The 12140-nt window shown below is 57.4% G+C and overlaps 1 protein-coding gene and 1 long non-coding RNA gene across 3 annotated transcripts; one reads left to right on the forward strand and one right to left on the reverse strand.

Moving 5' to 3' along the window:
- Nucleotides 1–2017: 2017 nt before the first annotated feature.
- On the reverse strand, nt 2018–6352 carry LOC146182338 (uncharacterized). The gene is made up of 2 exons (XR_014700346.1): nt 3466–6352; nt 2018–3306 (listed from the first exon to the last, which is right to left on the reverse strand). It is a non-coding gene; the product is annotated as an uncharacterized LOC146182338 (long non-coding RNA).
- Nucleotides 6353–6447: 95 nt separating this feature from the next.
- On the forward strand, nt 6448–9342 carry LOC146182339 (uncharacterized). Of its 2 annotated transcripts, none has more exons than XM_084577428.1 (3): nt 6448–8146; nt 8213–9132; nt 9198–9342. In XM_084577428.1, the coding sequence occupies exons 1-2, from the start codon at nt 7907–7909 to the stop codon at nt 8921–8923; spliced, it is 951 nt and encodes a 316-aa protein (XP_084433554.1). In that variant the 5' UTR covers nt 6448–7906; the 3' UTR covers nt 8924–9132; nt 9198–9342. The 2 variants fall into 2 exon arrangements, with proteins under 2 accessions (XP_084433554.1, XP_084433555.1); XM_084577429.1 differs by having other exon boundaries at nt 9205–9304.
- The last annotated feature ends 2798 nt before the right edge of the window (nt 9343–12140 follow it).

Here is a 12140-nt window from a genome sequence, read left to right on the forward strand (position 1 = left end):
CCGCGGACCCGCTGCCCATCGCTATGCCGTACGCCGAGCATCCCACGGACCCGCTGATGCTGCAAGCTGAGCAGGACCCGCTGCCCATCGCTATGCCGTACGCTGAGCATCCCACGGACCCGCTGGTGGAGCAGCCTGTGGGTGCGCTCCAATACCCCCTCGTAGACGTCTACTTAGACGGCTACGCGAGCAGCCGCCATCTTGGGACGCGTTCCAATTCTCGCGAAGCAGCCTCGCGAAGACGGCTTCGCCGAAATCAACATCGATGCAGACTACTTTGCTGTCTAAACATGGCGGACAGAGCGCGTTTCGCGCTGAGCGAGTCGTGCGTGCGGTTGTTGCAGTAGTTGTACGGTGGTCGTGCTCTTTGCGAACGCCGGAGGATATGCATATGAACGATCTTTCAAACGTGAGTTGTTACGTCAATGTATGCGCTAGCTAAAGGCTAATTTAGCTGTCTTTATGGTCGTGAGATTCATAGCACTGCAGATTCTTTTACCGCGCTTAACAGGAAAGCGTGCGTTGGATGCTGTTGGTCTTTTTTAACTTGACGAGTTTCTTCAGTCGTGATGTTATCGACGAACTCGTCGCTTTCTGGGCACCTCGCCGGGAGTCAGGACGGCTGCTGTACGGCGCACGTGTGTGTTTCTATCTTGCTGTAGTAGCGGTGACAAACTCTTCCGCGGATTTTCAGTTAATCTCGGAAGAACGAACTCGCCTGACGATGCCGACTTGTTGCGCATTGATTTTTTTGTGCCTGTACATTAATAAAACGAGTTGTTGTCTTTGGTTTCCTCGTCTAGTGACTACAGACAACAGGTGTAACGGCACAGTTTTTCGTTTGCTGTGGCCGGTTACCACCTTTCGTCCGTAATCCCCTCAAGTTTACAGTATTTTGCATGTTTTCATTCTTACAGCTGTGTGAATGAGACATCTGAGAAGCATATACACTTCAGCATCAGTAATAAAAAAGGAAAAACGGACTAACGTTATCTTCCGTCAATTCGTGGTAGGGCTCATTGCGTGAGAAGTCTGTCTGCTACAAGTTACCCTATTAATACAGGGTGTTGCACAATTAGACCCGCGCTGTAGAATGCTTCTCCCAGCTAAACCGCGGAATCCTTGCAGTTCAGATTTCGCACAGAAATCACATTTTGTCGCTAGTATTTTTTAATACTAAATTTGTTTGTGGTACTTGCCTGATTCGATCAGAAGAAGTAAAATATTCCCATCGCCTGCGGCGGCGGCGACGCCAGACGAACCGCTGCCCCAGTGATGGGACTGGTGGCGCCACCTCATGCTGCTTACAACAACTCAAACCTTCTGCCAGAAACGCTCGCCCCCTCTTTTCCTGCTACAGAGTTGTTGTTAGCAGCATGAGGTGGCGCCACCAGTCCCATCACTGGGGCAGCGGTTCGTCTGGCGTCGCCGCCGCCGCAGGCGATGGGAATATTTTACTTCTTCTGATCGAATCAGGCAAGTACCACAAACAAATTTAGTATTAAAAAATACTAGCGACAAAATGCGATTTCTGTGCGAAATCTGAACTGCAAGGATTCCGCGGTTTAGCTGGGAGAAGCATTCTACAGCGCGGGTCTAATTGTGCAACACCCTGTAGTCTACGTTGTGAGGATTACACATGTAATATTGTTGCTGCAAAAAATCGGCGAACCGTTAAAAACGTGATTTTCACCTGTATTGTCGTAAATCTTTAAAGAAAACAGCGTTATAATAGTTGTTAAAACGGTTTAGTTCAACCTTTATGCCGCGAGGTGACGCTAGGCGTAAACAGGTGGACGCGTTCCAATACGCGAACCTGTAGACGTCTACGTAGACGTCCACGAAGCAGTCTTGCTAGACATCGAATTGGAACGCACCGGCTACGGAACCAGAGAGGCCGCCCATCGTTGTACAGCCGCCGCCGCACGAGGAGCAGCCAGCGTCGCCAGCAAACCAGTTCCAGAATTCGCCGCCGCAGCAGCACCAGCAGCTAGAGCCACTACACCGGCAAACGGAGGAGATCATGATGCGGGTGAGCGCTCTTTTTATTCGTTCCTTTGGGATTGCGCGAATCCCATGTTTATTCAGGAGCACTACATCTTTATTGTTTCCACATGACAAGTGTGTATGTGTTTCATTTCAATATTTATTTCCATGTGATGTGTTCTATTTCAATATTTATTTCGATGTGTATGTGCAATTGAGGCGCGGATAGCCTTGCTGTTAGCATTGATGCAGGCGACCCTTGTAGGTAGCACGTATCACCGTTGTCTTGTAGGAGATAGCTATTCCTTATAGATATGGAAGTGCAGGACAGATTTGTTGCCGTTGTTGCCTTGTATTCACGTAGGCATGACTTGTGGGAATGGAATAGACGCTGGCTGTTGCCTTGTATTCACGTAGGCATGACTTGTGAGAATGGAATAGACGCTGGCTCTTGCCTTGTATTGCTTAGACACTGGCCGTAGTCTTGGACAGACGCTGTTGCCAACTAGAATTTAGCCACCCTAATGTGTTTCCCGCACCCCCGACCGCTGACACCCCCCTTAATAATATGTTTTCTGCAATAGTAGTGCCCCCGACCGACAACCAAATTTCTGTTGCCTTGTGGGAATGGACGGACCAATCCGGTACGCTAAGGGGATCGTAGCACGTATCACCGTTGTCTTGTAGGAGATAGCTATTCCTTATAGATATGGAAGTGCAGGACAGATTTGTTGCCGTTGTTGCCTTGTATTCACGTAGGCATGACTTGTGGGAATGGAATAGACGCTGGCTGTTGCCTTGTATTCACGTAGGCATGACTTGTGGGAATGGAATAGACGCTGGCTGTTGCCTTGTATTCACGTAGGCATGACTTGTGGGAATGGAATAGACGCTGGCTGTTGCCTTGTATTCACGTAGGCATGACTTGTGGGAATGGAATAGACGCTGGCTCTTGCCTTGTATTCACGTAGGCATGACTTGTGGGAATGGAATAGACGCTGGCTGTTGCCTTGTATTCACGTAGGCATGACTTGTGGGAATGGAATAGACGCTGGCTGTTGCCTTGTATTCACGTAGGCATGACTTGTGGGAATGGAATAGATGCTGGCTCTTGCCTTGTATTCACGTAGGCATGACTTGTGGGAATGGAATAGACGCTGGCTCTTGCCTTGTATTCACGTAGGCATGACTTGTGAGAATGGAATAGACGCTGGCTCTTGCCTTGTATTCACGTAGGCATGACTTGTGAGAATGGAATAGACGCTGGCTCTTGCCTTGTATTGCTTAGACACTGGCCGTAGTCTGGACAGACGCTGTTGCCTTGTGGGAATGGAATAGACGCTGGCTCTTGCCTTGTATCATCGATCAGACCAACATTTGCCGATAAAGAAACGGAAAGTGAGGAACGTTCCCGATTTACCGGAGGGCTCGCGGACTTTCGTCCCAGGTACTGGCCGTAGTCTGGACAGACGCTGTTGCCTTGTGGGAATGGAATAGACGCTGGCTCTTGCCTTGTATTGCTTAGACACTGGCCGTAGTCTTGGACAGACGCTGTTGCCTTGTGGGAATGGACGATGGCTTGCGGGACACACACTCGACCACTAAATGCTCCGAACTCTCCGGTACGTGAAGAACGGCTCTTGCCTTGTATTCACGTAGGCATGACTTGTGGGAATGGAATAGACGCTGGCTCTTGCCTTGTATTGCTTAGACACTGGCCGTAGTCTGGACAGACGCTGTTGCCTTGTGGGAATGGAATAGACGCTGGCCCTAGCCTTGTATCATCGATCAGACCAACATTTGCCGATAAAGAAACGGAAAGTGAGGAACGTTCCCGATTTACCGGAGGGCTCGCGGACTTTCGTCCCAGACTTGGAGATTCCAGGGGTTTCGCTTTGCCCAGAAACGCCTCTTTCATCTGTTCCCCATCGGCAAGGGCGGCCAGGGATGTCCTGTGCAACTCCGATTACGAAAACATCAGTGACGACGAACTCTTTGTCGAATGCCACAGTGTCGCAGCAGCAGCCTCGGACACTACCAACAGCGGCAGTGGTAGCACCCCAAATGCCCGGCTTCCCCGCCGCCGCCGACAGGAAGGGAGGCCGACTTGATCGCACTGGAGCGCTTGGTGGCTGCTATGGATGCCCCTAGCGGCTCGACGGACCAATCCGGTACGCTAAGGGGATCGTTATCCATAGCAGTCTCGCCACATCCCCCCTCGCCGCCGCTTTCCGCGAATGAACGGGCGACGGGCACACTCTCGACCACTAAATGCTCCGAGCTCTCCGGTACGTCAAGAACGGCTCTTGCCTTGTATTCACGTAGGCATGACTTGTGGGAATAGAATAGACGCTGGCTCTTGCCTTGTATTGCTTAGGGCCGTAGTCTGGACAGACGCTGTTGCCTTGTGGGAATGGAATAGACGCTGGCTCTTGCCTTGTATTGCTTAGACACTGGCCGTAGTCTTGGACAGACGCTGTTGCCTTGTGGGAATGGACGATGGCTTGCGGGAGACATAGACGCGGGCTCTTGCCACGTAGGATTGTTGCCTTGTAATATCCATGGGCGTCCTGACGTGGTTGCAGCATAGTCACTGATACTTGGTATTGTTACTTGCAGTGTCTGCAGAGCGGCAAATTACACGACTTCGTCGAGTACATCTTCGGGCGGTCTCCTCGGAGCGATTTACTGGCAGAGCCCTCTGTGTTGGCGACAGAACACCAAACTGTACTGTCTTCGGTACTGGTCCAACTAAACAACACTTCGGAGCCGACGGCCGCCGCCGCCCCAGGACTGCGGCCCGATGACAGCAATGGCGGCCAAAGCAGCCCGGCTTCCCCGCCGCCGCCGACAGGAAGGGAGGCCGACTTGATCGCACTGGAGCGCTTGGTGGCTGCTATGGATGCCCCTAGCGGCTCGACGGACCAATCCGGTACGCTAAGGGGATCGTTATCCATAGCAGTCTCGCCACATCCCCCCTCGCCGCCGCTTTCCGCGAATGAACGGGCGACGGGCACACTCTCGACCACTAAATGCTGCGAGCTCTCCGGTACGTCAAGAACGGCCCTCGCCACTCCCTGCATACAAGCCGACGCCGCCGCTTCCAGCGCCGCAAAACCCGTTTCATCTCCGCTTGAACAGCCGGCAGCCGCTGGAGTCGTCGTCGTTGGTAACCATGGGCCTGCCGCCTGGGGAGAATTTCGTGCCGATTGCCAGCACGGCGGGGGCAACGCGTCGCCGACGTTTGAAGGAATCTTCCCTGGCGGGGGACCACCATCGATCAGACCAACCACGGAAAGTGAGGAACGTTCCCGATTTACCGGAGGGCTCGCAGACTTTCGTCCCAGACTTGGAGATTCCAGGGGTTTCGCTTTGCCCAGAAACGCCTCTTTCATTTGTTCCCCATCGGCAAGGGCGGCCAGGGATGTCCTGTGCAACTCCGATTACGAAAACATCAATGTCGAATGCCACAGTGTCGCAGCAGCAGCCTTGGACACTACCAACAGCATCTGCGGTGACAGCGGCAGTGGTAGCACCCCAAATGCACCTGCACAAGACAGCAGCCAAAGACACCGGGTCTTCCAGGCACAACGGGTCTTCCAAGCACAGCGGCGAATCAGACAGACACAAGAACAGGAATAGAAAGCGAAATCGCCAAGATGCAAGATTGTGCGACGTCAGCCGCATGTCCGTCTCAGTTGCTACACACTCATCCAGCGTCATCCTCTTCCGATCAAAAGCCTCCAGAAAAGACATCAGGCAGTGTAGTTCTGGAGACCGCGAGTGCACTCACATCGACAAGTTTGGCGAAAACGAGCAGCGGTCGTGTTTTCAGCTTGACGGGAAGCCACATCGAGATCCCTGTGCCGCCCGAAAAGTTGAAGCTGTTTCATCAAATAACGGAAAAGCTGACGGAGTGCTTCAAAGAAACCATGACCCCGGGGTTGACGCCTCGACAAATGTGTCGCGTACGTGCAGCACTGGCCCACTTCGCGAGGCGTGTTTACATAAAACAAGTGTTTCCCGAAAACTTCATACAAATGGAAGCACTCGTAAGGACGTTGCTAGCCAAAATACAGCAGGGAAGGCGAGACGCAGGCCTCAGCTAGAAATCGAAAGAAAAGTAAGGACTGAATTAAAATTATTTCGCAGCGCCGACAGACGAAGGAGGAGAGATCGTCGACTCCACGAGCGTGACGTGGCCTTCGACAGTGTACATAATAAAGTATAAGTTATGTTTGAAACAATGTGTCTTCCATTTTGTACCGTTGTCAGATGGGAGGAGGTTTGGCTCCAGAAGGCGCTCGCTTCCCTACAGCTGCTGCCGCAGAGTTGGGTACCGACCAGCGGCAAGCGGCGAGCGAGTGACCCTCTTTCTAGGGAACATCCCCGCCAAAAAATCCCATTGCGCGCTCTCGGTGGAAGGGGAGGAGGGTGTAGGTGTGTTAGCCAGTCGCAGCGGCTGCTCGGAGAGGGGGAAGATTGTGAGAGCGAGGAGAGCGGTGGTGGACGTGACAGTAAACGCGGGGGCGATGCTCCCGGAAGAAATGGCGTTGTCGGTAACAGCGCCGCCCGTGGCTGTAGCAATTCTGCTGGCGCCGCTGCCGCCGCCACCGCCGCCACGAGTACTCGTGACGGGGCCGAGCAACGGCAGCAGCAGCGCGAGCAGAAACGAGAAAACGAGAAAGGGCGTGCTAGCGGCGGCGGCGGATGGCATGCTTCTAACCTCGCTAGGACTGCGCGCCGCCGCAGTGACGGCCGCTCGGGCCGCCGCCACCGAAGAAATACTCTTACGCTGTATCGTTAGGCGAAGAAACTACGAGTGCCGCTACTACCATTGCCATGACGCTAGACGAGGAGCCGTGTGAAAGTGTTACTGAACGCGCCGCAGTATCCGAAGGCAAACAGCTCGTCGTGCGAATTAACGACATTGGACAGACGCCCCCCAAGCAGTCTTGTCGCGTATCTAGCCTTAAGCGCACATCAATGAGCATGAAAAGAGCACCGCTGGTGACGCCGCCACGACAAGGAAGCGCGGACCTACGCGGAGTATTAGTAACTACTTCCTCTGAAAAGAGAAGGGCTCGTCTAATGAGCACGATAGACGCGGTAGCGCGAGGCAAGATCGGCGCCCAGCAACACAAAGGCGACGCAACGGCGAGCGCCATAATCGATCCGGTTGTTCTGCCTTTCAAGAAACAGCGCAAGGCACGCTTGTCACCTTCGAAGCAGCTGCCGCAGCAACGCTTCCAAGTGCACAAGATATTGACTATGTCGGCAGCTCGGCGGCGGCCTTCGCCGTCCCCGCCGTCGAGTTGGTCGAGAAAGAATCCGCGCTGGAAGAGCAACCCCAAGAACAGCAAGCCGAGCAGCAACAGCAGCAATTACCTCAGCCGTCGCCGCCGCAGCCGCAACAATCTCAGCGACAGCAGCAGCAGCAGTCACAACAATCTCAGCGACAGCCTCAGCCCCGACAGCCCGAGCCCGAACAATTCACCCAAGATGAAATTTGTTGCGGTCAAGTCATACCGCCTACACCACCCATCAATAATACAAGCGACAAGCTGCCCGCGGCACCCGAGCCGTCGTCGCCCCCAAAAGCACGGCGGCCCGAACGCCCGGCGCGTAAACGACGGTTGCTCGGCGTGGGAACGCCGGAGGCTATAGATGAATATTTTCGCACTGACGAATTGGAATCCATGTCGTCACAAGACGACGAGGAGGACTACGAAGCGGTCAATACTACAACCACGAGCGACGACGGCAGTGCAGCTAGCGACGGTTCCGGGATCGGCGCGGAGAAACGGAGACGCAGAGCTAGAATGCTTTCCCAGAGACGACGAAAGAAGCTCGAGCAGCAGAGGCAACGGGTCCGGTTCGCCGATGCTTCCACATCCCACGCCGACAAAGCCATGACGCAATGATGAGTCACAGCTGGCGCGACACGTACACGGGCGAGCTGCGCGACATGTTGCCGCAACCCAAAGTGTGCGCTTTAGGCCAATATGTGGATCCTGACACACAGCGCAGCGTGCCCGTGCCGCCTCACGACACCATGCTGGCGCTTCTCGTGTTTGCCACCAGCATGCTGTCCTGTGCCAACGTCAACATCGAGGGATCCGGCCCCGAATTGTACGAACACATATTTGCCTACGCCGTGGTAAGTTTGGTGATTGCGCTTTCAACCAACGATCAATGTTATATATATATGTGTTTGTCTTTCCAGAGCCGGGGAATCAGGAACAGACGAGCCGCCATGGATGCACTGCGTAACTGGTTCGACGGAGCTTTTGCACATGGCGAACCGGGATACACGTTTCTCGACCCACACAACGCTCACCCCATTGTGCAGGCCAACCATCGGACTCCCACCTTGCTCGTGGCAAACCAGTTTCCTGGCGAGCACTGGAGATACGTGTATGCTTTGCGCGTGCGGCAGGACATGGGCTTTGCCTTGGCCCGTGTCTTACTGCTCCCCTTTCTGACGGGAGACGCGTGCGTGGCGGCTCTCGTCGGGGACATGGATGCCAAGTGGATGCCCGGCGTCTCGAGGGCTCTGCACTATGGGCTGCGCATGTGGCTTGCCTGTAAGAAGGGAGCCGAGTGCATGTACTATTTGATGCGCAACTGTATCGAGCAGCGCGCCTACCACGCAGTGGAACCGGCGTCGGTGGTGCTCGACGACGGCACGGTGCTGAGGCCTACCCAGACAGAGGAGCCCCAGCAGCAGATCGGTCGGGACGGACCTTTGCCCACGTTTGCAGAGGCACCCTATTACGACTTGCACCCGAGCGATTGCGTCGCCTGGCACGAGCTCTTCGCTACCAACGACTTTGCTGCTGCCAACGAACGTTGCAACACTCGCGTCATGAACCCCGCGCTATTTCTACCTGCGTGCAGCACTGGCGTGGGGACCAGCAGCCTGCCGGGACTGTAGCGGATCCTGGTTTCGGTCTTCTACAGCGCCATCGAATACTTTGCCATGGCGGCGTCGGTGGGAGACACTCGCTGCTGCTTCGTATTCTGGGGCGCGCGACACCAAGTCCGAGCGCTGCACGATTCGTGCCGGATCTTGCTGCGCTATCACACCGTGACAGAATCGAGCACGGGAGCTACCCCTGCCACGGCACATCATCAACCAAAGCGGTAAGTAGGTGAGCGTGTGCGGTGATAACTGTAGTGATACCTCTCTCTCTTTCTGTCCCGCACAGTTTCAAGATCACCATGATCGACACCGCAACATCACCCGGCAGTGCACCGTCGTCCCCAGCTCAACAATCCCAGCAGCAGCAGCAGCAGCAGCAGCAGCAGCAGCAGCAGCAGCAGCAGCAGCAGCAGCAGCAGCAGCAGCAGCAGCAGCAGCAGCAGCAGCAGCAGCAGCAGCAGCAGCAGCAGCAGCAGCAGCAGCAGCAGCAGCAGCAGCAGCAGCAGCAGCAGCAGCAGCAGCAGCAGCAGCAGCAGCAGCAGCAGCAGCAGCAGCAGCAGCAGCAGCAGCAGCAGCAGCAGCAGCAGCAGCAGCAGCAGCAGCAGCAGCAGCAGCAGCAGCAGCAGCAGCAGCAGCAGCAGCAGCAGCAGCAGCAGCAGCAGCAGCAGCAGCAGCAGCAGCAGCAGCAGCAGCAGCAGCAGCAGCAGCAGCAGCAGCAGCAGCAGCAGCAGCAGCAGCAGCAGCAGCAGCAGCAGCAGCAGCAGCAGCAGCAGCAGCAGCAGCAGCAGCAGCAGCAGCAGCAGCAGCAGCAGCAGCAGCAGCAGCAGCAGCAGCAGCAGCAGCAGCAGCAGCAGCAGCAGCAGCAGCAGCAGCAGCAGCAGCAGCAGCAGCAGCAGCAGCAGCAGCAGCAGCAGCAGCAGCAGCAGCAGCAGCAGCAGCAGCAGCAGCAGCAGCAGCAGCAGCAGCAGCAGCAGCAGCAGCAGCAGCAGCAGCAGCAGCAGCAGCAGCAGCAGCAGCAGCAGCAGCAGCAGCAGCAGCAGCAGCAGCAGCAGCAGCAGCAGCAGCAGCAGCAGCAGCAGCAGCAGCAGCAGCAGCAGCAGCAGCAGCAGCAGCAGCAGCAGCAGCAGCAGCAGCAGCAGCAGCAGCAGCAGCAGCAGCAGCAGCAGCAGCAGCAGCAGCAGCAGCAGCAGCAGCAGCAGCAGCAGCAGCAGCAGCAGCAGCAGCAGCAGCAGCAGCAGCAGCAGCAGCAGCAGCAGCAGCAGCAGCAGCAGCAGCAGCAGCAGCAGCAGCAGCAGCAGCAGCAGCAGCAGCAGCAGCAGCAGCAGCAGCAGCAGCAGCAGCAGCAGCAGCAGCAGCAGCAGCAGCAGCAGCAGCAGCAGCAGCAGCAGCAGCAGCAGCAGCAGCAGCAGCAGCAGCAGCAGCAGCAGCAGCAGCAGCAGCAGCAGCAGCAGCAGCAGCAGCAGCAGCAGCAGCAGCAGCAGCAGCAGCAGCAGCAGCAGCAGCAGCAGCAGCAGCAGCAGCAGCAGCAGCAGCAGCAGCAGCAGCAGCAGCAGCAGCAGCAGCAGCAGCAGCAGCAGCAGCAGCAGCAGCAGCAGCAGCAGCAGCAGCAGCAGCAGCAGCAGCAGCAGCAGCAGCAGCAGCAGCAGCAGCAGCAGCAGCAGCAGCAGCAGCAGCAGCAGCAGCAGCAGCAGCAGCAGCAGCAGCAGCAGCAGCAGCAGCAGCAGCAGCAGCAGCAGCAGCAGCAGCAGCAGCAGCAGCAGCAGCAGCAGCAGCAGCAGCAGCAGCAGCAGCAGCAGCAGCAGCAGCAGCAGCAGCAGCAGCAGCAGCAGCAGCAGCAGCAGCAGCAGCAGCAGCAGCAGCAGCAGCAGCAGCAGCAGCAGCAGCAGCAGCAGCAGCAGCAGCAGCAGCAGCAGCAGCAGCAGCAGCAGCAGCAGCAGCAGCAGCAGCAGCAGCAGCAGCAGCAGCAGCAGCAGCAGCAGCAGCAGCAGCAGCAGCAGCAGCAGCAGCAGCAGCAGCAGCAGCAGCAGCAGCAGCAGCAGCAGCAGCAGCAGCAGCAGCAGCAGCAGCAGCAGCAGCAGCAGCAGCAGCAGCAGCAGCAGCAGCAGCAGCAGCAGCAGCAGCAGCAGCAGCAGCAGCAGCAGCAGCAGCAGCAGCAGCAGCAGCAGCAGCAGCAGCAGCAGCAGCAGCAGCAGCAGCAGCAGCAGCAGCAGCAGCAGCAGCAGCAGCAGCAGCAGCAGCAGCAGCAGCAGCAGCAGCAGCAGCAGCAGCAGCAGCAGCAGCAGCAGCAGCAGCAGCAGCAGCAGCAGCAGCAGCAGCAGCAGCAGCAGCAGCAGCAGCAGCAGCAGCAGCAGCAGCAGCAGCAGCAGCAGCAGCAGCAGCAGCAGCAGCAGCAGCAGCAGCAGCAGCAGCAGCAGCAGCAGCAGCAGCAGCAGCAGCAGCAGCAGCAGCAGCAGCAGCAGCAGCAGCAGCAGCAGCAGCAGCAGCAGCAGCAGCAGCAGCAGCAGCAGCAGCAGCAGCAGCAGCAGCAGCAGCAGCAGCAGCAGCAGCAGCAGCAGCAGCAGCAGCAGCAGCAGCAGCAGCAGCAGCAGCAGCAGCAGCAGCAGCAGCAGCAGCAGCAGCAGCAGCAGCAGCAGCAGCAGCAGCAGCAGCAGCAGCAGCAGCAGCAGCAGCAGCAGCAGCAGCAGCAGCAGCAGCAGCAGCAGCAGCAGCAGCAGCAGCAGCAGCAGCAGCAGCAGCAGCAGCAGCAGCAGCAGCAGCAGCAGCAGCAGCAGCAGCAGCAGCAGCAGCAGCAGCAGCAGCAGCAGCAGCAGCAGCAGCAGCAGCAGCAGCAGCAGCAGCAGCAGCAGCAGCAGCAGCAGCAGCAGCAGCAGCAGCAGCAGCAGCAGCAGCAGCAGCAGCAGCAGCAGCAGCAGCAGCAGCAGCAGCAGCAGCAGCAGCAGCAGCAGCAGCAGCAGCAGCAGCAGCAGCAGCAGCAGCAGCAGCAGCAGCAGCAGCAGCAGCAGCAGCAGCAGCAGCAGCAGCAGCAGCAGCAGCAGCAGCAGCAGCAGCAGCAGCAGCAGCAGCAGCAGCAGCAGCAGCAGCAGCAGCAGCAGCAGCAGCAGCAGCAGCAGCAGCAGCAGCAGCAGCAGCAGCAGCAGCAGCAGCAGCAGCAGCAGCAGCAGCAGCAGCAGCAGCAGCAGCAGCAGCAGCAGCAGCAGCAGCAGCAGCAGCAGCAGCAGCAGCAGCAGCA

Source organism: Amblyomma maculatum, chromosome 8 (genome assembly GCF_055883805.1).
Source record: "Amblyomma maculatum isolate TAMU_Amacu chromosome 8, ASM5588380v1, whole genome shotgun sequence".
NCBI classification, from domain to species: Eukaryota; Metazoa; Arthropoda; class Arachnida; order Ixodida; family Ixodidae; genus Amblyomma; species Amblyomma maculatum.

Coding starts and splice junctions, on each gene's coding strand:
- LOC146182339 (XM_084577428.1), top strand. CDS start 7,907: ATGATGAGTCACAGCTGGCGCGACACGTACACGGGCGAGCTGCGCGAC. Junction 8,147..8,212: donor ACATATTTGCCTACGCCGTG/GTAAGTTTGGTG, acceptor TTGTCTTTCCAG/AGCCGGGGAATCAGGAACAG.